This window comes from Dermacentor silvarum, chromosome 2, assembly GCF_013339745.2.
Source record: "Dermacentor silvarum isolate Dsil-2018 chromosome 2, BIME_Dsil_1.4, whole genome shotgun sequence".
Taxonomy (NCBI): Eukaryota; Metazoa; Arthropoda; class Arachnida; order Ixodida; family Ixodidae; genus Dermacentor; species Dermacentor silvarum.
This window is the reverse complement of record NC_051155.1, coordinates 188979449-189005822: the sequence shown is the minus strand read 5'-3', so window position 1 is coordinate 189005822 and position 26374 is coordinate 188979449. Positions and strand designations below refer to the sequence as shown.

Genomic DNA, 26374 nt, shown 5'->3' with positions numbered 1-26374 from the left:
CACACGGAAAAAACATCTTCTTACAAGTAATATCACCATGCAATGACGCTTATTCAAGTACATGCGTTCTCTGCAATCTGTATAGACATTATAAAAAAAAACGCAACATAAACTACGCAGGGGTTATTCAATTATAAAAGAAAAAAAGTGCACGTACGTACCTGGCGGCGCGTCTGCCATGTTTGTTGTCATTTCTTCTTCCTCGTTCGACACGGCTCTGTAGAGTCACGTAACTAACCATGGTGATGGCACTAGCACTTTCAATAGTACGATGCGGGAAAAATACAAGCAGTTGAGGTTCTTTTTTCATGCTGAAAATTCCGATTCTAAGTCAGTCATGTCGTCATTTGACGACGGCAGGGCTGAAAGGGTTAATATATTTTAGTGATGAATCTTCAGGAAATAGTTATTTCTGACATTATTAGCACATTATTAGTTTTCTAAGCGAAACTGCACTTGTCCACATTGCTGCTTCGATGTTGGGAACATGGCACATTTTCCAATTAGTCCTAGATTCTTTTCTGAGCACAGGTTGGTAATGCTGTTGAAAATTTTCTGGAATGGTTTCAAAAGTGATTCAAGGCATGTGTAGTTAGAGAAGTGAGCTACGATTTGCTTCAAAATGCTTTTTGTGTGCCACTGGCAAAACTGAAACCCAAAAGTTCATGGGCCAACAGTGTTCACTGGAACTCGAAAGGCATGTATCGGCAGTGGCCACAGCTACAAATTCACAAGAATCTTGACAAGAGAAGGCGCAGGAGCAGGGATACAACAAAACTTTCTTTTTTCTTTTTGTAGCACATACTTCTGTGAGTAGACCTCTTTGATTACTCTGAGCAATACAACCAACATGACACGTGCTGAGGAGGGTAGCTTGTATAATGATACCAGATATAAGCAAGCTGTCCAAATATAAAGTGTGTGATGTTGGTCACTAGTGGTGGCTCGTGCAGCTCTCACAAAAATTGACTTTGGCCCAATCCATATTTTGAGCTGTGCAGCCCTGCTATAAAAGATTAGAGGCATGCTTGAAAGCAACCCATGCAATTTAATCCAGGCAGTTGTATGTGAATCCTAATTTTGAAAAGCATTTTTTCACTTAAAAATTGATATGGACGAAGGCTTTCTTTGGTGCACTGTTCAGGTTAACACAATCCATTTTATATATACATGTTACGGAAAAGCAGCAGTCTAGACACAAGGCGCTAACAGGAATGAAGACACAATTATTGTTGCTGAAACAAAGTTTATAATGAGCACAGGAGAGAGTACTTGCAGTTGGTGTGTTTCGTATCAAAGAGGAGTCTGATGGAGGGTTTTTGGTTTCTTTCTCTCTCTTTTTTTTTTTCTTTCTCTTTCTCTCCTTGCCTTGCACTCAGAACCAGGGGCATAGCCCCAGCCGCTTTGGAGGGGCCAGGTCACCTGTCCCTCAGGGCTACTGCCTGGTACGTGTCGTTGTGCCCGTCATGTCACTGCCAGTTCCACTTCTATGCTCTCATCTCATCACCTTGCGATATGCGGCGCCTCATTGTGTTGACATTAGTATCTTGGTTGGCTAATTTCGCAATTTGGCCATCATCAGTGTGCTCCGCTCTTCCCACTTCTGAGCATTTGAAAACACCACCACCAGACCTCGCGCCATAATCTTGTCGTTCATCTTTCTAAGTTTCCTGAAAGCTGTGGTCTCTCCTGTGCCTTGTGCATGTTGCCTCCTCGCCTGCCCTTATTTTTCTTTGTTTCTTTGGTGGGCTGTTAATCATTCTGGGGGTCAGAGCACTGTTTTGATGACTGTGTGACCTCCACATGACATCAATTGCATTTTGCAAATTAAAGGCAACTGTGTGGTTGAGTTTGCAAAAAAACCGCATTGCATTTTCGGTGTGGGTCAGGATAACATGTCTCAAGTTGAAATAATGATTTATTCCCTTTTCATTCCATTAAGCTCACTTTAACGGCCGAGCATGCGTACTGTATATTTTCCGCTTGGTCAGCAGGGGCTGTAGTTCACAATTCTATTCCTGTCATTTCCTCCATGTAATGCCGATTCATTTAAATGTGCTGCATGCTTGCCAGCGGCTAGAATGCTGTGAGTGATCTTTGTCTCCTAGCAAGAGTGGAGCAGCATTGAAATGAATGTGTCCACTCCTCCTTGTATTCACACACATTGCCTTTACTTTTTGCAAAAGCTCTGCTGTCTTAGCAGGTGACTCATGCTGTTTTTACAGTTGCTTCTCGCTGTCAATTGACAACCTAATGTACGCAAGATTGTTGCACACCAGACTCATTAGACCATATTGAGCATCTCTTGTCTTGTGCACCTCTGCGTGCCTAGTGTTATTGTGCATGTCTTAAGCCTCAGCTTACTGTTGTACAAGGCTGGGGTCAGCAACCTCCTGGAGAAGTTGACTAAGTAGCCAAAAAGCGCATGTGGAGTGGAATGGGGGGCATTTAACGGAAAAATAAAACAGTATGTTCATTTTACGTTTATTTGATTCATGAAATATGCATATACAATCTTCATGATTAAATATTGGGAATATTTAGAACCTGTTACATGGTCTCAAATCTATTGGGACGAGGGTTCGTGATGATGCATGGTGTGGGGGAGAGCCTTTCTCGGGTGTGCTCTGGTTTGCATGACATTGCCTTGCAAGCTGGATAGTGGACTGGAACTGTCATGCAAGTCACCAGTTGCTGACTCCTGCTGTAGGGGAAGCCTGATATCATTTCTGTCACCAGTTCTAATTTGTAAATTACCCAGCTATAGTGCTTTCACCATCAGATGCATTACGGCTGCCTTGTTGACGGCACTTGCAGCACTCTCATTGCGCCATTTGGTTCCAGGGTGGCAGTCCGCTAGTGTCCCCGCTGACATCTGCACTCAACAGTGTTGACTATGCGGGGCTCATGGCACCACCTCAGAGGCCTGCTCAAACGATGATGCGGCAGATCCAAACAGATCTCACCATCAACAAGATCAAAGAGCTGGAGAGCAAATCAGCCATGGACCTAGAAATGAGGGACAACCGGATAGATGAACTCCAAAGAGTAAGTTGGTGCAGCGTTGTAGGCCCTCTCTTTCCTTTCAAGTCTCGGTCAGTTTTTCACTTTCTAGAAAGGTGCACCCCTAAATGTGCAGCATGTTGCATAGTTTGTCGCTCTGACATAATATTTTAGTTGGCTTGGGACTTGCATCCGTGGTAGCATAATTTGCTGTGACCACAATTAAAGGCACTGAGAATCTGCGGAGGCCAATGTAATAACTGCTTGTTTCTCACATAAAAGTCAGAACACCGAGTCAAGTTGTGGCACCGTTTAGTGGTTTCCTTGTCTTGGCATTGTTATTGCTATCATAGCTGGCTTGTTATTGGCTACCAAATAGCCCAGCGTTCCATCAAAGTGAATTCACCTCAAAGGTACAGATCAATATTTGTTTGCAGTGTGTGTTCCTGCATCACTGTGGATGCTGTGTTGCGCTGGAAATTCATGCACCCAGTTCCTTAGTGCCTTGAGTTACCGTTGCACACTAACTTATCCCTGTGGCTCTTGTCTAAATTTCGAGAATATGAAAGTAATTTTCATTCAGCAGCTATAGATGATGCCTCTTGGTCTTCATGTGTAACCTGTACTGATTCATGATTATTGTACACTCTCTTTTGCAGGGCAGCGAAGAACTGCGGAGGCAAATTCAGGGACAGCAGAAACTAATACAGAAACAAGAGGAGCAACTCCTCAAGTGTATAGATGTTACAAAGCAACTCCTTATAGAAAAGGTGATCTTTGTTCTTTTAGTTGCTGCTTGATGTGGCACATGTTTGCCTGCTATACTTTGCCAGCACATCCTTTGTACACCATGAATATTGACAACCACAAGTTGTCTTCCTATAGTTTACCTAGGCTGCAGTGCGCGATTGTTGTGAAGCCCTAATTTAATTACCTTGCATGCAGTTGGTACCAGAGAAGTTTTTAAATTTTTGCCGGTTCTGAGTTTCGTTCAACGACTTTTGCCAGTTATCTTCAGAGAAAATAAATTTAGTACCAACTTAAATCTTTCCATTCTTAGCAAAATAAATCACTGTTCATGTACACACATTTTTTTGACGAAACACATTGTTTGCCCTTGTGACATGCCTGTAAGAAGGAAAAATCTCTGGTTTTGTTTTGCAGTCGGCTATGGAAAAGAAGCAGTCTCGGCAGAAGTGCATGCAGAACAGGCTAAGGCTAGGGCAATTTGTGACGCAGCGACAAGGGGCATCATTTGTTGAAAACTGGGTAGACGGCTACGCTTTCAACGATCTTTTGAGGTGAGTATCCTGAAGCAAGTGCATAAGCATTAAAACGAAATAAAGCATGTGATTTGCCTACCTACTTCCATTGTGTGTTGGCAGCTAGGCCTTGTTAGCTAGAGAAACAAATGACAGCTATAAAAAATGAAATATTGAATTACGATAGTGTCTTTTAATCTTGCAGATAAAAGTACATGCTTTCATAGCATTGTGGTTTTGATGTCAACAACCTTATCGAACTTGAGAAATCGATGCCTGGCTACAGCTGTATTGTCTGCAGAAAGTGACTCCGTTCTATTTCTTTCTTCATTTCATTGTGTACCTGACATTGGCCTTTATTATCACAGTTTTGTTTTTGACTTGCCTGCGCTACTGCATGGCATAATGTGGGAATGAAACTATATGTTGGAATTATAGGTAAGCAAGGAGGCCCAATTCACGTCACTTTAACAGTAATTTGTGAAGTGTATTGTCTATGAGCCATCACCCATAGTTATGTTGATCATTTCTTAACTTCACATACTTCAGCATGTTTTTTGAGTCTTTGTCCTAGGGAATCTCTAAAGTAGATAGGCATCCACTGATGCCCAGGAGTGGATTGGCTTGTATTTTGTAGTATTTCCTCCACACTATGCACTCTGTGACCCTGTTCTGCTACTGGCAAGAGTGCAAGCTGTTGTTTTTGTGCTGATCCGTGCAGGAAGCAGGAGCAGATAACGTCAGAACGGGAGGAAATTGAACGGCAACGAAAGTTGCTCTGCAAGAAGAAGCCCTTGACGGGGCAGCCGAAAGGCAAGGGGGCGGGGGCATCCAATAATGGGGCTGGTGCAGCCTCCAGTGCACTAGCCAATGGAGAGTTTGTGAAGCCAGAGTCTCCCAAAGACCTCGCGCTGCTACGGCTGACCTGGTACGAGTACTATGAGCAGGAGGAAATCCTGAAGCTGCGCCAGGTGTCGCTGAAAAAGGAGGACACCGACTTGCAGCTTGAGTTGGAGAAACTGGAGCGGGAGCGGAACCTGCACATTAGGGAGCTCAAGCGCATACACAATGAGGACCAGTCCAGGTACAGGTGATGTTGCCAGAACACTGCCACGCCTTGCGCTCCAATTCAGATGCTGTGCATGTGCTTGTTTTGTTAGAGACATTTTGTGAACAGTAGTATTTTCATAGAGATTTGCCAAGTTATTGCATTTTAGTGGTGTGCCTTTTTCTGAGCCAAAGATACTAGTAGGATTATGAGAATAAGCAGAGGATGGGGACATGTTAGGTGGCACACATGGGCTACCATTGAAATTCTTTGTCGAAATTCTGTGCACCCGAAGATGCTTAGAAGTATAAATGAATGAATGAATACAGCATTTACAGTCGCTGACCGATTTTACAGACTTTGCGGGACTGAACGATAGTCCGAAAAGCTCGTTCACCCCCCAAAAAATTATTAGGTTTAGAGTGGCATAAAAATAAAAACAATCTCTAATAATGCCGTGCCTTGTACTACGCTTAAAGGCGATCAGATTTGGTTGAATTTCCGCAAGACTCATGTCGTCTCCGAATACAGCCGAAAAGAGCGTCACCATGGTCACCATGGTGGGTGATATCTGTTAGTGGAGATCGCCATGGAGATCAAAGAAACGAGCACCATTACTTCGCACCACTTCGCTCTTGCGAAGGCACAGGAGGTGGCACCGATCACACAAATGAGAAGCCGCACAAAAAGGCGACGTCTCCGAGGTACACACACAACGCGCAGGATAGCAGTTGAAAAAAAATAAAAAGAACTTGGAAAACAGATCTCGTAAAGTGATTATGACTATAGCCCTGACCGAAAAAAAGAAAGAAAATAGAAAAAGTGCTGTCCCCCTGGAGCGTTTTGTCGGCTAAGGAAGAGTGGGCATGGCCTCCAAGACGGGACAATGGCGCGCGCCTCCCAATCGTGGAGGCTATAGAGCAGGTCACTAGAAGTCAAGCCTGGGCAAGCCAACATGGCGGCTTCCAAGGTCGGGTAGCGTCACCCGGAATGAGCATTTTATTTCGGAAAATCGAACTTTGGGGCCTGAATTCGTCCGAAAAATCGGTTGCGAAAATGCATCAGCTCTATGGGAACCTTGACAGTACATTTATGAAGTCCGGAATGTCCAACAAGTCCGAATTTTTGGAGTCCAGGAACTCCGTCGGCGACAGTATTAGCATAAAGCTGGCTTTATTGCATAAGTAAAAGTATAATACAAAATAAACAAACAGCTTGACAGAAAGGCATGAGAGATCGAGTGTCAACAGTGCCATACTATGTCCTGTGCCTTTAGCTTTTCACATGTAATTTTTCATTTCATTTATTTCACGTTCAGGCCTTTACAGCATTTCAGGGGCGAGTAGGCACAAGTCCAATATAATATAAATTTAACTTGCACAGGATTGTGGGATAAAAAGACTGTTTGCCATCTTGAACTATCTGAGCAGTGAGATGTAAACCTACCAAGGCTTTTTGAGTCACTACTTCATTCTTTTTCACCTGATCTAGGGTGCGTGGTTACTTTCATGCTCACCTTTGAGCACGCTCTTTCAGGTTTAACAACCATCCTGTCCTAAACGAGAGGTATCTGCTACTAATCTTGCTGGGCAAAGGCGGCTTCAGTGAAGTACACAAGGCAAGCATATTTTCGCACACATTGACTCCTTGTGGTGTAGCATTTGGATGCACTTTTTACATTTGTACCTTTTTTTGCTTTGGTGAAATTCAACGCCATCTTTTCTAATTTGCAGGCATTTGATCTTAAGGAGCAGAGGTACGTGGCTTGCAAAATTCATCAGCTAAACAAAGACTGGAAGGATGACAAGAAAGCAAACTACATCAAGTAAGTAAATTCGGGATCACCTTTGGCATCATCGTGTATTGGCTAGAGTGCCAGCACTTTCTACGAAAGTAGTAGTGTTGTATGCTGAGACATGTGGCAAGGCTGTGGAAAGGTAATTTCTATGTGCTTTCTCCTTTTCCAGGCATGCATTAAGAGAGTACAACATTCACAAGTCCTTAGACCATCCCAGGGTTGTAAAGCTTTATGATGTCTTCGAAATAGACCCTAATTCGTAAGTATCTTTCCGCATTAATGTAACAGCTCTCCTCTTCATCACTTAACGCATTTACATTTGTCGAAGGTGTAGCAGGTAGCGATTTGTGCCCTCTGGTTTTTCTTTTTTTCCTTTTCTGCCATTCAGGTTATCGTCTTGTGGGGGGTAAGCTGTCATTATGTGTGTATTCAAATTTTGTAATAATGTACCGTGATTTTTCACAGACGTCAATGAATTGTTCAGTCAATGCCAGGAAGTAATGCTCGGATGTTGCCTGCTATGGCTGCCAGCTGCAGCTTATAGCCTTTTCTTTTGCACTGCGTCTGTACAAGGCCCATGTTTAATGCTTAGACAGCTTGACATTGCTTGACATACTATCAAGCAGTTGCATATCTCGGCCATCCATTTGCTCTTTTTATTGTGTACACAAATTACATCACAATGATATCGTATACTTTTTAATTTTCCTCCTTTAGCAGACTCCTTATAGGAGTCTGTTAAAGGAGACTACTATAAGGCTGTTTGAGACTCTGCAAAATCTTTACTGCATTACGACCTTCAGCTATAAGAGAGTAGCCATTGCAAACCCTTACTTCACCAAAGGAGTGTTTCAGTGACTTGCAAAGGCTTAGTTTACCACTCAATAACGAGAAATTAGAACCACCAGTTAGCTTTTAAGGCCCAACCGCATGCACGCGATATTCAAGCGACAGCGACAAGTGAGGTGACAGGCACACCCTGTCGCGCTGTCATGTCGCGGCGTGGAGCAACCACATGAACACGACATTGCGAAAAAGAGTAGCGACGGATTTATATTGTTGTGCGAATAAATGTTATCTTGCGCGCGTAAAGAAATCTCAATTTTATCAAAAGGTCAATGTTTATCTAAACCTATAGCTAAAATATGCTATCATCCCCAGTGAAAATCCGTCCCATGCATCCCCAGTGGAACTCCGTCCCATGCCGCCAGCGTAAGGTGCCGTGGCGCCATCTGTTGAGTAAAACTTAAAACACTTTCTTGGCTCTCGGTGGCGTCTCAGGCCTAACAGCGTCAAAACAAAACAACCGATCTCAATAATAACGACAAGAGAGCGCCGATACTTAGTCTTCAGCTAGCGATGAGGTGAAGCGATGACTGATTGTACTATTTATTTTTTGCTGTCACAGCAGAGAGCAAGTTGCAAGAGCGAATTCAGATCGAAGCGGGCAGACTGATTGCTGCCATGTTGTTGTGCAATCGCTTTCCCCAGCGGATGTCGTCACGCTGACTTCCGGGCGACAAGCGATATTTTCTGGCTGGCCAGAAACCGGCGACACGACCAACGACAGCGACGGATAGCCCTCCGCGACGGCAAAACCTGTTGCTCGTCGCCGTCGCTTGTCGCTGTCGCTCGAAAATCGCGTGCATGCGGTTGCACCTTTAGCTTATAATTTGCGAATGAAGTTTGCTCATTCGCATGGGTGCAAACTACCATAATATTGGCTCTGCACGTGTACATCAAAAGCCATGTGGTACGAATCAGCGGCGCCATACATGTACAGCAAAAACCTTCAAACGGTTAATGATGTTGCATGGCTGCAGAATTTGAACATGCAGACTATGCGGGGTGTAGGGGTAAACAACTTGCACAACCCATCGAGAATAAATGCTTTGGGCTCATAAGTGCACATTGTGCCTGCTTCATGTCTGAGGCATTTACTATGTAAATTACTGGTAGTAAGGCACAAGCCAGAACAATCTAGGGAATGTAATGAGCACTCTTTCATCGAGAATGAGTGATGGTGACGTGGTCGTGAATGCAAGTGGTGTCTGTTAATTGCCTGAGGCACTTTGATGTAAATACGAATACAGTAATACTTCGTTAACTCAAAGTAGTAAAAACCAGTAAAAATTTCGTGATGATCGGATTTTCGAGATAAGCTAAGTTGAGAAAATTGCAGTAGAAAGTCGAATTCTTTCTACACAATCCACTACTACTGACCAGCTTTTCAACAAGAGCTTCTAAAGTGGCTCTTAATAAAAGTTTCAAAGAAAGAATAAAAATATACTAGAGATATGGACAAGCTCCATGTTGTAGCACTGCTATTTTATTTAGTGCAGAAAAAACTGCATAAGGCTGGTCTGCTTCGCGGTAGCACTTGCACCTAGAAAGGCATCCTCAAGCTGCTTGATGCATTGCATGAGCCGATCGTTGCTTCCACTGTGCTCAACTTTATTTCACAGGAAGCGAAGCACGCTTCTTGTTTCGGGCTGATGCCTGCGCCTTGGTGGTCCTTCATCCCTGACACCATCGTCTTCACTGTCCCCTCCGTTTGTAGTGATCCCAGCGATTTCGGCATCAGTAAATTCACCTCTCACCAGTACATCCTGCTTGCATAGCGCATACTCGTACTGCGTGCGTTGCGTAGAATAAAATTAAAATGGAAATGACACCTCTGATGGTAAATCATGCGCGTTGCATAAAGCGAACAAAACGAACTGCGACAAGCACGCTATTTTGCAGGGTGTGTCTTTGTGCACGTCTCTCCCGTCATGTGACGTGCCACATGGTTGCTTGACAAAGTTATGCCGCTAGGTTCCGACTTCATATTTGGGGAAAGTGTCCTCTTTGAGCTGGGCGCGGCGGGGGCGTTTTTGTTCCATTCTCAGTCAAGATCTCAAGATATCCGCAATTCGGCCCAAAAATATTTCGAGATAAAGGGCAATAAATACATGGCATGTATGGGAAATGGTTCGGTGCAGTGGAAAATTTCGACTTAGCCAATTTTTCGAGACATGATAGTTCGAGTTAACAAGGTATTACTGTACATAGTAGTAAAGCACAAGCAGAAGAATCCAGGGAATGCCATGAACATTCTTGCGGTAGTGTTTGTTTGCACCTTTCTTTTGAAGAAAGGAGAGCTTCTGGCAGCTGGAAGTTATGTGGTTGGCATGACTTAACTGCAGTGCAGTGCAAATAGCCATTGTAAGCAGAAACAAGCAAGCCCATGTGATATGTGTGATTTAAGTAACAAGATGTGTACAGGCAGGACTGTGTGTACACCCCCCCCCCCCCCCCCCCCCTTTTTTTTCAGCTATTGTTACTAAGGCTCATCAATTTACTGATTCCAATTGCCCCATTTTGTGCCTACCTTGCCTCTTTGCATCTCACTCTATGTGTGTGCATTTTCTTTCTGCAGATTAGCGTCTCTTGCACAGGGGACCTCTCACATTATGTCATCTGCTTTGTGTCGTTTGAGCAGCTTCTGCACAGTGCTGGAGTACTGTGATGGGCACGACCTGGACTTCTACCTCAAGCAGCACAAGTGCATCCCAGAACGAGAGGCACGCTGCATCGTCATGCAGGTGGTGCATGCCCTCAAGTACCTCAATGAAATCAAGCCACCAATCATACACTATGACCTCAAACCAGGTGAGTGATTGTCGTACCCTTTCCTGAAGCAACTAATTTAAATGCTCTGTGTCAGAATATCTCGGTAACAGTGACGGCCCTGCCTTAAAGCTTTTTTTGACTGCTTATAAGACTGAGTGCCCCTTCAGGGTACTTGTTTCTGAGAGTGGTTGCTGGCAAAAATTGGTCGTATTATTTCTGCAGTCAAAGCATAAGAATTTAGCAATTGATGAAAGAAAAAAAAAAAGAGACCCTTTTATGATGCCATCGTGGGCGGAGCCGCCGACTTGACCTGAGGCAGCCTTTGGCTCCCCCTGGCCAGTTTCTCAGGACCAATAAAAGTTCTTGTCACTGTCACCCTTTTATGATAAGAATTCTTGAATGACAGCACTCATAAAAGCTTCACTGCATTTTTGTTGGACATAAAGGACTTGTATTTTATTCCATCTCGCATAAAGAACTAATCTTCTGTGTGGAGAATGCAATTGAAAGTTATAGTATCGTGAGACTCCAGAATAAAGTAGGTTTGACTTCTAGCCAGTACAGTGTAGACCGCTTATAACGTAAGTCGCGGAAGTCGCGAATATCCGCACTATAAGCGGCGCTGTCATTGGCCGCGGCCAACGAAACTGCCCATGCCGGTAAACTCCGCTTCCCCATAACGTCAGAAAACGAAACTTCAGAGAGCTGGCGCCGGGCCGGCTGGAGCGGCGGCGCCTGCACGGCGGCAAGCACGCACGGTGACAGTCGAAAGTGAGGAAGCTACGAGGGAGGGCGAAGGGAGCCACCGAAGCGGCGGAGTTGCCGAGGCGAAATCCGCTTCCCTGCCGCCCTCCTCCCTCACATTCCACGGTCTCCGCGTGCGCCTTTCGCTGTGCTGTGCCGGCGCCGCGCGCTCCCTGAAGTTTCTACTGCCGTTATCGTGAAGCGAGCGTTGGATGGCGTTGGCAGTTTCGCGGCCCTCGCTCGCTATGCGCGCCGTGATATTTCACGATTCACACTCAAGATTCGGGTTTCAGCCTCGCTGCCTGTTCTTTCGCATCACGTGCCCTTCTCCTCCACTTCGTCTCTCTTTCTTCCTCGAGCACTTCTTGGGGTGCCCGTTTGAGGGGAGCGTTCACCGTCTCCGCTGACTTCCGTACTCCCAGGCAGCCACACTGTAACCAGTATTTCGTTTCCCGCAACTGCACTATAAGTGATATGTGTATACATGGAGTGCTATGGGAAAATTAACGGGAGTCTGAAAAGACCGCACTATAAGCAGTTACGTTATAAGTGGTCTATACTGTATTTAGAGCTACTGATGTTTTATTTTTCCTCAACGTTCGCCTCTTTGTGTGATCCTTTTCTTACACGGAGAACAGGCGTTTGTATAGGTTCAAGCATCGTTTCACAATCAAGTTTTGCATCGTATGGATTCTGATTATCCTATGGCATATACTTTTGACTGTGGCAGGCCGCTTGCTAAATAAATGCAAAAAATGGCAGTCGAGATGTTACTGACCTGGCAAAGAGACAGAAAAAGAAAATGACTGTTGTGCTGTACGTTCCCCTGATTAGCCACAATCTAGTTAAAATTGCGAAATGAGTTGGTGTCAGTGTCATGTTTTCTGCTCACTTGAAACGGTCTTGTCTGTGCGCGAGTGAATGTACTGTTACTCAGATGCTACGTGGATATGATAAAAAAGCAGTGAAAAACATTTGTAACTTGCGTGGAAGGTGTTACTCAGATGCCACGTGTATATGATAAAAAGCAGCGATAAACATTTGTAACTTGCATGGAAGGAGTAATATATTCTGTATTGCAATCTTGCAGAAAAGTGTTTTCGCCCGACTTAGATGCCTTAAGCGAAGGTTAACCCTTTCAGACGCCAATTAGTTGTATTGATTGAAAAGTTACGTTCGCCGCATTTCTTACATCTTCAGAATCATAAAAAGCTTACAGATGCAGAACAGATTAAAAGTTTTTAGTGAGTTTTGTCAAGTTTACAGAACGTGGACTCCATGCGAAAACTCACTGCAGGAACATCAGATATGTGAGCATAAACTATTTCATGTCTACCGAGGCATGAAAAGCACCTATCCAGCCACTTGAAAATTATGACAGGCGCAACACATTGTGAAAAGCAATGAAGGTGTGAGCCCGCTACATACAAAGACATACTCACGCCAAGCAATATACCCAACCATCTACCTTATATTCGTTTTACTAAAACAATTTGCCTGTGTAATTCAAACTTGCAGCACTATTTCAATCGGAAGCATTTCAAGATGTATGGGACACATTTTAAATATCCTTACTTTAATGAATGCTGTTGCTGTTGATGCACTATCTTGGTGTACGTAATTGTGTACATAGCGTCTGAATGGGTTAAGGGCAGACCATAATAACATCAGCAAACCTGTCATATAAGGTCGTTGCTCAGCCTGTGGATGTAAACCTTTGTTCTGTAACACACAAATGCTTGCAGAGAAAGCTGACCAGATGCCGAGAGAGATCATAGAAGCCAAATATAATACAGCAGAGGTGATGATTGCATGAGCTGTCCATCTGTCTCATTGTCAAAAATAAAAAATTTAAAACATTTTCGTTCTTGATAGCAAACAGTGACATGTGGTTGTGCTGGGTTGTACTGTTCACGCTCTATTTTTCCCTCCATGTTTTGCAACAATTTAAATCAGGCTGAAGCTGCTGGTGTTTTCTCGTCACTTCGGCCACGGACCTTGCTCTATCTTTTGTGTGGCCTGTCTGTATGCATGAACTTTTGGTGGTAATATTGGCTTGAATGTTTGTTTCATAATTATGGTGTATCTTGCAACATTGCATACAGGGAGTAGTACAGGCACAAATGCTTTTTTTTTTTAAATAGATAACCGTGGATGATTAATTTTGAGGTCGAAGCCTCAAAACATTGAGTGTGAACAAATGCTTTGATGCATCATATTTTAAAGTAACTAGTTCAAAGTTCACGTCAAGGGCAGCACAGCTTTAGACTTGAAGTTAGCATTCTTTTTACACAGCAGAAAACCTTGGTATAGTCTTGAGGTATTGCGAACGACTGATGTGCACTTTGTTCCCACAGGCCATACTGTGACTGCCGAAAGCTGAGCACGCAGTGGAATAATAGGCTAGAAAACGTTATACGGCTGCTCTGTGTTTGAGAGGAGTGACAGCAGAAGACTTAAGACAGAATGGAGGAGAAAAGTATGGCAGGTGCATCAGTGTGCTTCCATCATACACTGACATGGTCATTGTGTGGCTTCTGATCACTGTACTGACTGACACATACATCAGTGGTATGTGATACTGCGACTACCACCTCTAATTTTCATGTTACAAGAAAGCCTGCTTCATGCCTGGAGCTAGACGACATTTGACACAAGTTTTAAACTAGGCACTTTAAAAGAGGACATATTAATGATTTGTTGCTTACTCAGAGAAGTGCAGTGTAAGCATGCAGTGATAAACGACACCAAGCTGAAGCAGAGTGTCAGTGTCATGCAAGGAACAGGAATGCAGCTCAAATAGTTGTGACTTGTTTCCAAGTGATGCATAGAAAAAGTTCCGACTTGCACAGGATGTGCAGAACACACAGGACATAATACTTGTATCTTATGCTGTCACCAGTACCTTCTCTTGCAGAGGCACAAAGAACTACGTACGTGGTGTTTTTGGAAAACATTTACATTTATAGTCATTCAATGGTGTCTTTTATAGAAGTTTGATGTTTGTAGGGCTTGATTTAAAACTGCTAGAGTGCAATACACAGCGGTGTCTATGGAGCTACACGAGCACAAGGATGTGTCTGTTTTTCATTGGGGGTGTTCTTGTACCGCTTCATTTATGGTACGTTGAACAATTTGTGTGCAGGCAACATCCTCCTGGGAAGCGGTAGCCTAAGTGGGGAGATCAAGATCACAGACTTTGGTCTCAGCAAGATCATGGATGATGACAACTACAGCCCCGAATATGGAATGGACCTAACTTCACAGGGTGCTGGTACATATTGGTACTTGCCACCTGAGTGTTTTGTAGTGGGCAAGACACCACCCAAGATCTCTTCCAAAGTTGATGTCTGGAGTGTGGGTGTCATCTTCTATCAGTGCCTCTATGGCAAAAAGGTTAGTGTTTTTTTTTCTTTTTTCTAATGTATTCTCTCAAGATTTAGATACTGTTTGTTGCCCCTACTTCACTATTATATGGCGAGTGTCACTATTGTTGCATCTGTGATGTTCATGTTGGCAGTTGTGGATGCAGAAATTCAGGTAGCGCTATACCCAACTTCTAGTTTCAGCATAGGGCTCCCTCGTTTTTGATGCTGGATAAATAATACCAATTTTCTCCCCTTGTCAGAATATCATGTAGTACCTTGCTATGCTGAAGTTGTGTACAAATTCGACACACAAATCTGATATAATATAGAATCGTTTTCCCACATCTCCCAGCTGGATAGCTATATCATGTCTGTAAGAGCACTGAGCACTGCAGTACATACTGACCTAACCACATTTAGAATGCATACACATTTGCCTTGCCTGCACCCATTTCCAGTGTACTTGGGTTCAAGGCAGCCTTGAGCAAAATGCCAAGGCCAGCTGTATTGTGGCTATTGGTAGCAAATTAGGCAGGAAAGAGCGGGGTATTCTGGTGCAAATGTGTCTCCTAGACCATGCTCTTACTGTGCAACCTTATCGTCATTTACCTACCCCTTTATCACAAAAAGCAAGGGCTAGTTTGGCATGGTTAAAAGAAAGAAATGCATGCTTTCAGCTTCAGTTACCGTTGTAAGGGTTATCATTGCCAGCATCCCTTGCAGCAATAGTGGTGTAGTGAAACTCGCCATGAGGCTGGTCTATTCCTGTGTGCCTGAGATTTGTAGCTAATTAATAATGCAGGATGTGCAGAACATTTATTTGGTTCTTGTCACACCTGTGAAGTGGTGCATTAATACTTTAAAGCATGGATGAACAAAACATGCACTGAGCGTTGCACCCACAGCACATTATCTCGCTATAGTGCCTGTGGCTTTCAGAAGGACAAGCTACTGTCAGCCACACACTCGTACATTGTTAACATTAACAGCCAGAGGTCTGCATAGGTCGGGTTTAGGTACAATGGAATCCCGTTGATACGACCATCATGGGAACCGGAAAATAAAACGTATCATCCGGAAATCATATTATCCAAAATAAGCTAGTCTGGAAACATTGCACGGGAAAACAAAAACAAACATGTATTACAGTCAAACCTCGTTAATACGTAGTCGGCCGGGAACAACGTTTAGGTACGCACTAGACGATGTATGAATTAACCGCCTATGCCAGTTTAGCGGCTACTTACTGGCTGTAAAAGAACTACGTCACGATGCTCTCAAACACACACACTCAGACAGGCTTTATTTGCGGGTAGACAGCGAGAAATCGGTAAACTTGCCGCCAAGGCGGCCTTGCCACGACGACGGCATCTTTGAAGCCGATAAGGCCGCGAGCCAGTTTGTCCATAAGGCCCCGCTTACCAACTATATTAACAAGGACGGTGTAATGCGTGCACAGGTAAACATGAACATGTCTCGCTCGATGACCGCTGGAAATTCGCTTTCAAAACGCTTGAGTGAGGAGGCGCGGCAGCGGCAGCAAGCGTGCTGCCTCTCGCTTCAACGCGAATTAGACATCGAAAGCACAGCGCATACAAAGCTACCGGCACTAGTTGCACTTTGTCTGCAGATCACTTTGACGATGAGGCCCGCGGGGGCGCGCACTTTTTCCATGCCGCAGATCGCGCAGAGCACGCCTGCCGCGGAAGTAAACCCATCCCTTTCTGGCCTCACCCGCTGTGCCTCGCGCGCAACAGAAGCAGCGCGCTTCCACTTCGCCTTTTTCCCTCGCGCACGCGAGATTGAGTCGGCTGACCCTTGCAAGCTTTCACTCGCACATGCAGCGTATGGCGTACGGCGACGATGTTGCCGTGTTTGGACCAGGGTGTAAAAAAAGGAAGGTGATCCGACGGCGGCACGAGGCGCTGGCCAGTTAGCGTGACTCTACGCACGCCGCTGCCGCAAGGGGCAGCACCTGTTCTGGGGGCCACTTTTTCGCTCGCTTTGCTGTTGCTTTTATGGGCACGCGCCGCAGAAGTGCTTTATTTCGATGTTGTTCGCCTGCTTAAAACGACTCTACTTGGTTGGAGGAACGTCCCTTTATATTTCTGCCGACATTCCGATTGACACCGACGCGGCGAGGCGAGCAGCGGTAAGCGCAGCGCGCCGTCCGCTCGAGCAGACGACGCGTCTCTCTCGTGTTCGAAATGGCGGTATTTTGACTGTAAGTGGCATGAAACCTTCTACCTGCTCAGGATTTGGCGTCTAAATAACGAAAAATTGCATATCTTTGGGTATGGGTGTTTAAATGCTGACGGAGGTCGTAAATTATCCACTGTTGTGCCGCTTCTCCAAGGCCTCCTGAACACGTGCTGCCCCTAGCGGCGGCACTCACTTCCAGTCACACGAAGTGGCCGCTCTCGCCCCAGCGCGGGCGCGCCGTCAGAACACCCTCTCTTACACCGTGGTTTGGACTTTATACGGAACCTCAAAGCGACGTCCAAGGTGACGGCAGAAATGCGCTTTGGCGGCTTAGCAATAAAATGTGCTTCTGCGTGGTTACTACTTGAATTCGATGGCGAGAGCGAATTCGCACATCCTACCGGCGGCTTCTTCGCGTTACCGGGAGCTAATCTCGAAGGTCATGCTTTAGTGCGGGGCAATCAGCAACAACTGTATGAGCAGGAAATATGTCATGGTGGCCATGTTTTAGGTTCACTATCGCTGGCGGCTGTCGTCCGGGCATTGCAGCTCGAGAATAGAACATCTGCACACATGAGATTTTGCTGATTTTGTGCCTGTGCGTGTACATAAGAAACAAAAATAGTACACACTAACCGTTTAGTGGGCAATGAGCGACTACGGCTTAAGCGGTCAGCTAATACATGGTGTTCAAGGGGGGCTGGGTGGGGGTTTCTCCGCGACTACGTTTAAACCGCAATTACACATTAAGTGGGTACGTACTAAAACGATATGGACACAAAAGCTGAAAATTTTACGAAAATGCTGAAAATGAATCCTCAGTGTGTGATTACACCGAAAAGAAGTAGTCACTTAGCTCATTTTTCAGCCGACGGCTTTATTTTTTGCGTTCTTGTGAGTGCGCCTTGCCGCCCGACCCGCGGGAGTTGGAAGGCGTGACGCCACGACACCCTCATCGGATAGCCAGCCAGCCAGCCGCAGTCATTCGAAGCGCGCCGACGCCGCCATCGCAAGCATGGATTCGAGTTCTGGTGCCTCTACCAGCGACGAGTACACGTCTGAAGATGAGGACCATTCCAACTTGGCAAGAAATATTACCGCTTACGGGTTACGAGCCTTCTGCGTCAAGCGACAAAGAAGAGCAGGCGGCCATGGATGTGCTGGTCAGGTTTTCCCGAACCGTAGCGTGAAGATTTCGCTCTGCACCAGACACTTGTGCAACAATTATGTGTCATTTCCTCTGTAAATTAGCTTTTTGAAGAGCACACGCAGGCGAGGCAGCTGCGGGTACTTCAGCACTGCGTGGATGACTGAATAGTAGTTTATGCCGTCGGCGTGAGCAACTGCTGTGAAGTATTAGTACCTCTGAGACTCTCACGTCCATGTGGCCAGCCGCCCGACAGATGGCAGCACCTGTCTGGTGTTCTTCCTAGTTTTTTCCCGCTTTTAGCGTGTGTAGAAGCAGAGCTGTGTGTGTCTGCCCCGCTGCCATGTACTGTATTTACACCATTGTAAGTCGGCTCGAATGTAGGTTGACCCCCCCAAAATTGCATGTCTCAAAAAAAAATGGGGGGGGGAACCACGCGAGTGCATTTCACACAAGGGAAATTTATTGATGGAGTTGCTAAGACTACTCATCGTCACTAGAGTTGACCTCATTGGTGCTGCTGCCGTCATAGCTGCTGCGGTCCCACAGCACGTCGTCATCAAGTGTGAGTCCACACTTCGCGAACGACTGCACCACGACATCTCACGGTACAGGCGCCCACGCAGAGGACCCACCTGCACACAGTAGCCAGGGAGGCCAACTTTCCTCAAGCTGAAGCCGCCACTGCCGCACCACACGTTCACTGACTCCAGACTTGCGTCCCGCTGTGCAGTTGTTAGTTTCCTCGGCATGGAGGATAGCTGCCCGTTTGAACACTGCTGTGAACGAGCGCCGAAAGTTCTTGGCACTCATGACAGGCGCGACGATTCAGCACAACAGCAGAAGTGACAGCTACGCGCGACCGTCGAAAACAATCGTATCTCAAAGAAAAGCTCTTCCGCCAACCCATTCTAGCCACTGTACTAATACACCCAAACAAAGGCTCTTCCGCCAACTACCAAGACCCCCCTAATGGCGGCTCTTCTGCCAGCTACTAATACCCCCTAAACGGGGCGGCTCTTCCATGATCGATGCTCCCACAAGAGCCGTGCGCTCGTGGTGCGCGCAATCAAAATGTATGCAATACGGTAAATTAATACGCTACGCTTCTACCGTAACCATAAAAACATAGGTGCAAAGTTGTTACCACGCCGTAGCGCCCCTGATTTCTCGTTTCTCTTGCCGTTACTAGCGGTACACGGTTCGGTTTCGATTCTAAGTCGACCCCCCAACATTGGATTGCGAAATTTGAAAAAATGGGTCGACGTACAATCGTGTGAATATGGTAGGACTGATCTCGTGAGTCATGCTCGCGCGTGCTAGCCTTGTATTGTTTTAATATGCTTTGCCAACATTTTTAAAGACATTACTGACTTCGTGCCCAGCTTCGTGCATCTCGCCCCAGCCTCGCTCTCACACTGCTCAAGAAGGCTGCAAATGAACGAAAACAGTACCGACATCTTTTCACCTCCTCTTTTCAAACGCCCCGCTGATCATTTCTGCCTGGAGTTTTCGTGAGAAGGCTGATAGCACAGCGTCAGGCTTTAGGCGTTGCCTTTGAGCGGCATGCCGACGTTTTTCAGCAAAGCCAGGCTGGTCACATAATCATCGTCGACGAGGTGGTCCGCATATATGAAGTCAATTTTTAGAGGTCTGTAGGCTGGGGGTGATGGGTGACAGGCAGGTATCCAAAGTTTACGCACCTTCTCGTCTCTGGGAAAAGTGTGCAACGGCGTGTCATGACCGACGATGCTGTTATAACAGCAATGTCTGGGCATTTCCTTCCGCCGCGACGAACGCGTGAATACCAAGCTACGACCGCGGGAAGGCGCATGTAAGACGCAACACCTGCGTGGAGCGCGCACGGAGATAATGTTTCAGACAGACCTCGTGCGAAGGTCGCCGAAAGAGGTTAAACAAACACTGCACGGGCTGTGGCCGACCTTGGCCGCGCGCGGGTAGGTGTTACGACGTAAAATTTCAGCTTCTGCCGGCAGCCGCTTGGAGGCAAGGTGCAACAGAAAATCGCAAAAAAAGATGTTTCTCATTCTTTTTTTCAAATCACCTTGCTGTATTCGTCATTTTCAACAGTTCAGCTTTTGTTCCGACGCAAAAAACCACCCGCCAACTTTTGTGTCCGTATCCCTTTAACGAGGTTTGACTCTATCTTGAAAAGATATGCAGAATCGTATCAATGAGATTCCACTGTATGTAGCTGTGCCTGGGCAGCGCAACGTAACATGGACAAAAGAAAAGAGACAAATAAAATAGGATGTGCACTGTCAGGGCATGCATGTCCTATCTATTTTGTTTCTCTCTCTTACTTTGTCCATGTCATGTTTCACTGTTCAGGCATAGCTATGAATCTGCACCAATTAACCCACCTTTCAGTCATTCTGTGGTCATTTCAGTCATTTTCTGCCCTGTAGCAGAGCTTTTCAGCTCTGAGAAACAACTCCCTCTCTTAAACCACGCTGTCTTGCTACTGTTGTGACATATTTGTCAGGTCAGGCCTCTGTGAAAGATATGACGCTTGTACTATCAGCATAAATTCAAATTCAAGAAATTCTGAAGCTATGTCCAGTGCTCTAAAGTGCCAGTTTTCTTTAACAGTAGCCTAATTCAGACTCAAAAACATACACTTGGGGCTATTCCATGCCTTGAAAAATGCTACAGATTGTTGTTTGCACATGGCACTTTCATGTGACTACATGGGCCAGGTGTTGTGATCAGTTATTTTCTGTTCATGTTTCAATTTGTGCTGATAGTACCTATGCTTACGGTCCCCAGAGTTGATGTTTAAAACATCTTCACACTGTCTTTATTGACTTGCAGCCTTTTGGGCACAATCAGTCCCAGGCAACAATACTGGAAGAAAACACAATTCTGAAAGCAACGGATGTGGAGTTTCCTGCAAAGCCTGCTGTCAGTAATGAGGCTAAGGTGAGATGTTGCATCGTGGCATGTGTTACTTACAAGCCTTGGTAACAATATTACAAAAGTTAAGGATGTTTGCTTAGTTTCTTTACTTATCCACTGCAATCTGGCCAGCGCACAGTGATTTGCTACAGCATTTGTAAAATTTGGCAAGTGTATTTTAAGATAGGCACATCCAGGCTTACCCCTGAACATGAGTAAAACACATTGACACAATAGCATGCATGCTCGAGAGCATGGGATAGTATTTGTGGTTGATAAGCATTTTTCTTAGATGGGGTCAGTATGTTAACATATGTCGGTAAGCCGTCACTGCTATGTGGTGACCATTTCACTTTATGAAATTTTCACTGTGAACACATCATATCACCTGGGTGCACTGCATGTGCGGTACTGCACTGTTTCCATTGTGCTATGTGAGAAACTATTTCCTAATTCAGACCTAGCTGAATGAATCTTGGGTGTAAGTAATCAATTAACCAAAAGTGAAAATTAATCTTTCCAGTGCAGGTGGCACATCTCTCAGTTATCTGAGGCAATGCTGGCTGCTGTTTATAATAGCCACTGGCTCATTTCTACTCATATTTTGCACAGAAGTCATGACTTTGCTGTGGGTTCAGTTTAATAGCAAGTTTGCAAGCATGCGTTACTTACTTGTCTCAGTCACAGTGAAGCCAAAGTGTACATTGTCTGCAGCTACTACGCTAAAAAATGTTGATGTCGATGCAGTATAATTGTTTCCTCAGTGACGCCATGCCCCATGCATTTTGGCTTTTATTGTAAATGAAGCAGGCCTTGGTATTAAACTGTACCCATGAAATCTGAGCAGAAATCAGCAAGTAGTCTATCTAGAAGAGTCATGTATACCTGGCGCTTGTATTTATGCAACGCTCAGGGCTAACATTTGCCTAGCTTTCGGAAATGCTTCTGGAGCAGTACACCTGCAATAAAGTTTTCTTAGAATGGTATTGGTGGTGGGTGACATATACTGAAAGGGTTCTGTCGGTCTTTTTTCTATTTACAGCATTTCATCCGCCGCTGTTTGCAGTACCGCAAGGAAGACCGCATTGACGTGTTCAGCTTGTCCAATGAGGAGTACCTGAAACCGAACTATTCAAAACATGGGCGACAGGCCAGTGCTTCAGACAAGTCGTAGCCACCGCTGGGGGCCTAACGAACACCTTTGAAACTAGCTCGAATGGAGATGAAGCATATAAAACAAAGAAGCGCAGCGGGAACACGTTGAGCAAGTGCGTTGCCACCACCACCGTCACCACCACCAGACGAGAGCAAAACCAAAACAGCGGCGGTTGCGCACTGCTCCTTGAGTATCCCCCCGGCAGTTTGTTGTTGCTGTTATTCCGGGGGAAGAGCACTTCCTGCCTGCGTGACCAGGCAGAGACGGTGTGTGTTCCTTGTCACAGCAGTGAGGCGAATGACGTGAGATGTGCCGTGGTCAGGGAAGAATGTTTGACACTGTATATTAGCGGAAGGAGGGAACACGTCGACTGGACTGGTAACAGCGTGTCCTTGCTCCCCCCTTCCCTACACCACTTCCCTCTGGCATCATGTTCTCTGTCGCTGCTTGTGTGGTCGCTCGCCCGACGCTACCTACGTCGATGATGTGTGTGCGTGCATGTGTGTGAATAGGCGTGTATCAATGAGGGGATTTGCCTTCTCCTCTTTCTGTACTACTTTTTTTCCCCCCTCACATGTCTAATCTACCTTCTCTCTTTTTCCTCCCATCTTCGCTGTCACGAGGTATGTGCTGCCAGCTACTCGCAGTGACTGTGAGTTGTGCCGAGTAAGATTGATAGACCGACCATTCCGCTGTGCTTAGTGGGATATTGGCTCCCCCACCTCGACTTCTGTTTACTGTTGACACTTCAGACGTTTCCCTTTTTCTGCCCGAGTGTCCTGCCTATTCTTTTTTTCTTAAGAGATGACATAGCAGAACTCGATTTGTGAATCAAATGAAATTAGTTTCCTGGTGCCCTTACTATTGAAGAGCAAGAGTAACGTTTGAAGAAAAGCATCTACTAAAAGCATTGTTCCCTGTAAATACGTTTTTTTTTTTTTTTTGTCATTATTGACAACCAAGGCACTGAGCTGAAAAATTACCTAGTGGTGGGTAATTAATGGAAATAATTGCATGTAGGTAAACAGCAAAACAAAGAATACGACAATATCCCACTTGTTTTAAGAGACGGCTGCATTATCCTTCTGGTGTCATCAGATGAACCCAGTCTCTTGACAAGTCAGTCACTTCATCGCATGAATTCTTGGTGTTGCCAGTTCATCAGTACAGCAGTAGCATCATGTGTCATTCATATGCAGTGATAATTCATTACTAAAGTGTGCTTTCTCTTTTTTTTTTTCCTTTCTATTTGTGTGCAGACAATGAAGTGTTCAAAAATCAAAAAAGAAAAGAAAAATGTGGCCTTAAGACACTGTGTTATTCCATTGTACAGAGCTATGCCTTTTATTGGACCTGAAATGTAAAGCATTTCTTGTTACGTGTCTACCTGGTTTCTTTTGTTCCTGGCAGCAATGCCTTGCTCAGTATGCTTTGGAGTTTGTTTTTAAAAAGCAGGATCAACATTACAGAAATCGAAATGCCTGTATCAGTGTCAGTCTTGCAAAGACACCACAATTACCTTCATTGTTGTAACTTGCTAGACACACAGCGCCGAGATTAAGATTAAGCGCCCTCCTTTTTGAACAAATCCTAGGTAGTTTAGGATCTGTGTTGTATGCATCAGTTTCTTTTCTTTCATCAACTGAAATGACCCATCAGGAATGTCGACATGGGGTTCTTGCTTCTGTCATGACCGTGGAGGCACATGAAATGCCTCCTCCCAATATTTTTTGTTCTTCTATCTTCTAGTATGTTGAATGCTGGCACTTGTGTGCAGAACCTTGCAATGCCCCGTTGGCTTAACATGCTGTTGTTTGCAAACTGTGTACTAGTGGTCCATCCCATGAGCTCCTTAGCTTTCTTTTTATTTTAGAAGTCCTGCGAGTGTGGAATTGTGGGTGAATAGTGTTTCTTGTTGCAAATGTGTTCAGTCCTCTTCTGTAGCATTTTTCTATTGTTTTCCTTTTTCAATCGTGCATGTACAGGAATCTAGTGACGACTGGTGGACACAGTAGTTTTTATCGTTTCTTGTGAGAATGACATGGTAAAAGACATTGCGTAGCAGGAAATTTATCCTTTGTGCATTCGAAGATTCACACCCTTATTGCAAAAGTCTTACCTTTTTTTTCTTCTCTCACATGGGGAACAATGCAAGCTTCTTGGTTAAATCTATTGGAAAGACTAGAACGCTTCTTCCTGTTTGAAGGGGCTGTATCCTTTTAAAGATTGAGATTTTTTAAAGAAACTATTCACCTGTCTCTCTCTCTCTCTTATTATTATTATTATTATTTTTTTTTTTGTGATGAGTCAACTCGGGGAGCACACTTTCTAGTCAAGCCCCTCTGTCCTTTATCCCCCCCCCCAATGCCCTCTACACACTAGTAGTTGATATCTACACAATATGAACAGAGGCACATCTTGCCCATGTCTGTACTACTACTCTGTGATGACTTACTATACTGCCGGTAGACACCACATCTCGGCACAAACTGTAATGATGTCGAGGTTACGGAGCTCTTGGGATGGACTGGTCAGAGAGCATGTGGATCATGACCATCATCATCACTACCAGTATCATCAGCTGCCTTCACCTTCCTCCTTTTTGTTCTGCCAAGTTGCAGCAGAGGAAACAAAGAGACTTTCTGTTAATAGTTTGTTTTCTTTGTTCTTTTCCCCCCTGCTCTCCAGTGCGAGTGCTGCATCATGGGCAGGCTTGCAGGAGCTGCAGAAATGTGTTAGTTCTCCTTTAGCTTCTGCTGTTGTGCATCGTGCATGGAAGAGAGAGAGAAAAAGGGGGGGGGGGTGAAGAAAGGAAAGTGCTTCATTGAGAAGTGTGTACAAAGCGGTGTGCGTGCGTGTGTGTGTGTGTGCAAGCTGTTCCCACCTGCTCTTCCTCCCCCCTCCTGTGTCCCTTCTTTCCGATTTGGGCTTGTTGGTACATAGCAGAGACATTTTTAAAGAAAAAAGTGAAACAAGCAGTGCAGGACAGACGGACTGCTTAGTGTTGCTGCTTTGACTGCTTGAAGACTGACGGCTGCTGCCGCTGCCGCTGCCACCATCGTGATGATGCCACGGGCATGCGAAGTGTTTTTGTTGGGAGTGGAAGGACTTTAGCCAACACAGAAGCAACCATCTCCAAAATTCGTCTGTGGGGATGTTTCTGTGTTTATTTATTTTTAAGTTTTGCCCAGTAAAAACAAGGAAAAAAAAAATGCTGAACCAATGATTGTGCTCTTCTCTTCTTGTGGTCACTTGAGAATATGCTTCGCAGACTATGGTTTCCTTTTCTTTTTTTTCTTTTTGCATAATGTGTAATGTTAGCAAAGTTTGCTGGGTGGCTCGCAAAGGTGAGTGTATTGTTTCCAGATTTTTCGGCTGGAAAATGTGTGCTTATGATGGCAGAAGGCTTCCTGCATCAAGTGGGTGTGTAGGTAGTTGCATTATTTTGGGGGGCAAAGCTCTTCTAACCATCTTCTCGTCTTCTTTTTTCCTGTAAAGCACAGCTTGTTCAAGCATACTTAAGATAAGCACAATTACTTTTGCAAGCAGTCTGCACTGTGTTGCTTTGAGGACATAAAAAAAAAAAAAGAAGCTATGAAGATACTACGATCCAGTGCTCCAATTCGGCCCCACTAAGTTTTAAAAGGGGGGGGGGGGGGGGGGGTAATGTGAGGTATGTCTTCTTAAGTGTGATTTTGTAAAGATGCCAATATTGTGTGTGTAAAACACCTTGGTGCAATTTGTCATAATCTATATAAAGAGTTGTTTTACATTGGAAACCAGAATTTAAGGCTTGCTGCCAAGCTTCCAATGAACAAATTTTGTATGAAAGTCCTGGACAATTTTACACACTCCAGGCTGTCCTATAGAAAATTTCATTTGCTGAAGATTATGCTATGCAAATGCTGCTAGTTTAAGCTGCTTGTTTGAGGCTTGAAGCCTTTTTGCCACCTGCATAATGTTTGGGGTAAATGTGTGGGTGGCTGTGCAGTGGTGGGCAACAAAATAATCCTTCAGTTAATGTTGTTCCCCATTTTTGCTGATCATCAAATGACAACTGGATGCTTGTGTAACAAACAGCAACAACATCCTAGTGTGCCACCTAGCCTCGC

At 45.0% G+C, this 26374-nt stretch overlaps 1 protein-coding gene across 7 annotated transcripts in view; it reads left to right on the top strand.

The window, feature by feature from the left end:
• Nucleotides 1-25050, top strand: part of LOC119442301 (serine/threonine-protein kinase tousled-like 2) — a 144200-nt gene extending 119150 nt beyond the window's left edge. For 6 of the 7 annotated variants that reach the window (XM_049662037.1, XM_049662038.1, XM_037707132.2 and 3 more), the window contains 12 exons: nt 1380-1445; nt 2845-3048; nt 3663-3773; nt 4168-4304; nt 4987-5349; nt 6850-6931; nt 7047-7138; nt 7281-7370; nt 10596-10765; nt 14616-14866; nt 21023-21130; nt 22149-25050. In XM_049662037.1, coding sequence (XP_049517994.1) covers nt 1380-1445; nt 2845-3048; nt 3663-3773; nt 4168-4304; nt 4987-5349; nt 6850-6931; nt 7047-7138; nt 7281-7370; nt 10596-10765; nt 14616-14866; nt 21023-21130; nt 22149-22280 — 1806 coding nt within the window. In that variant the 3' untranslated portion in view covers nt 22281-25050. The remainder of the gene's footprint in view (nt 1-1379; nt 1446-2844; nt 3049-3662; nt 3774-4167; nt 4305-4986; nt 5350-6849; nt 6932-7046; nt 7139-7280; nt 7371-10595; nt 10766-14615; nt 14867-21022; nt 21131-22148) is intronic. The other variant, XM_049662040.1, reaches the window with a different exon arrangement.
• Nucleotides 25051-26374: the final 1324 nt, after the last annotated feature.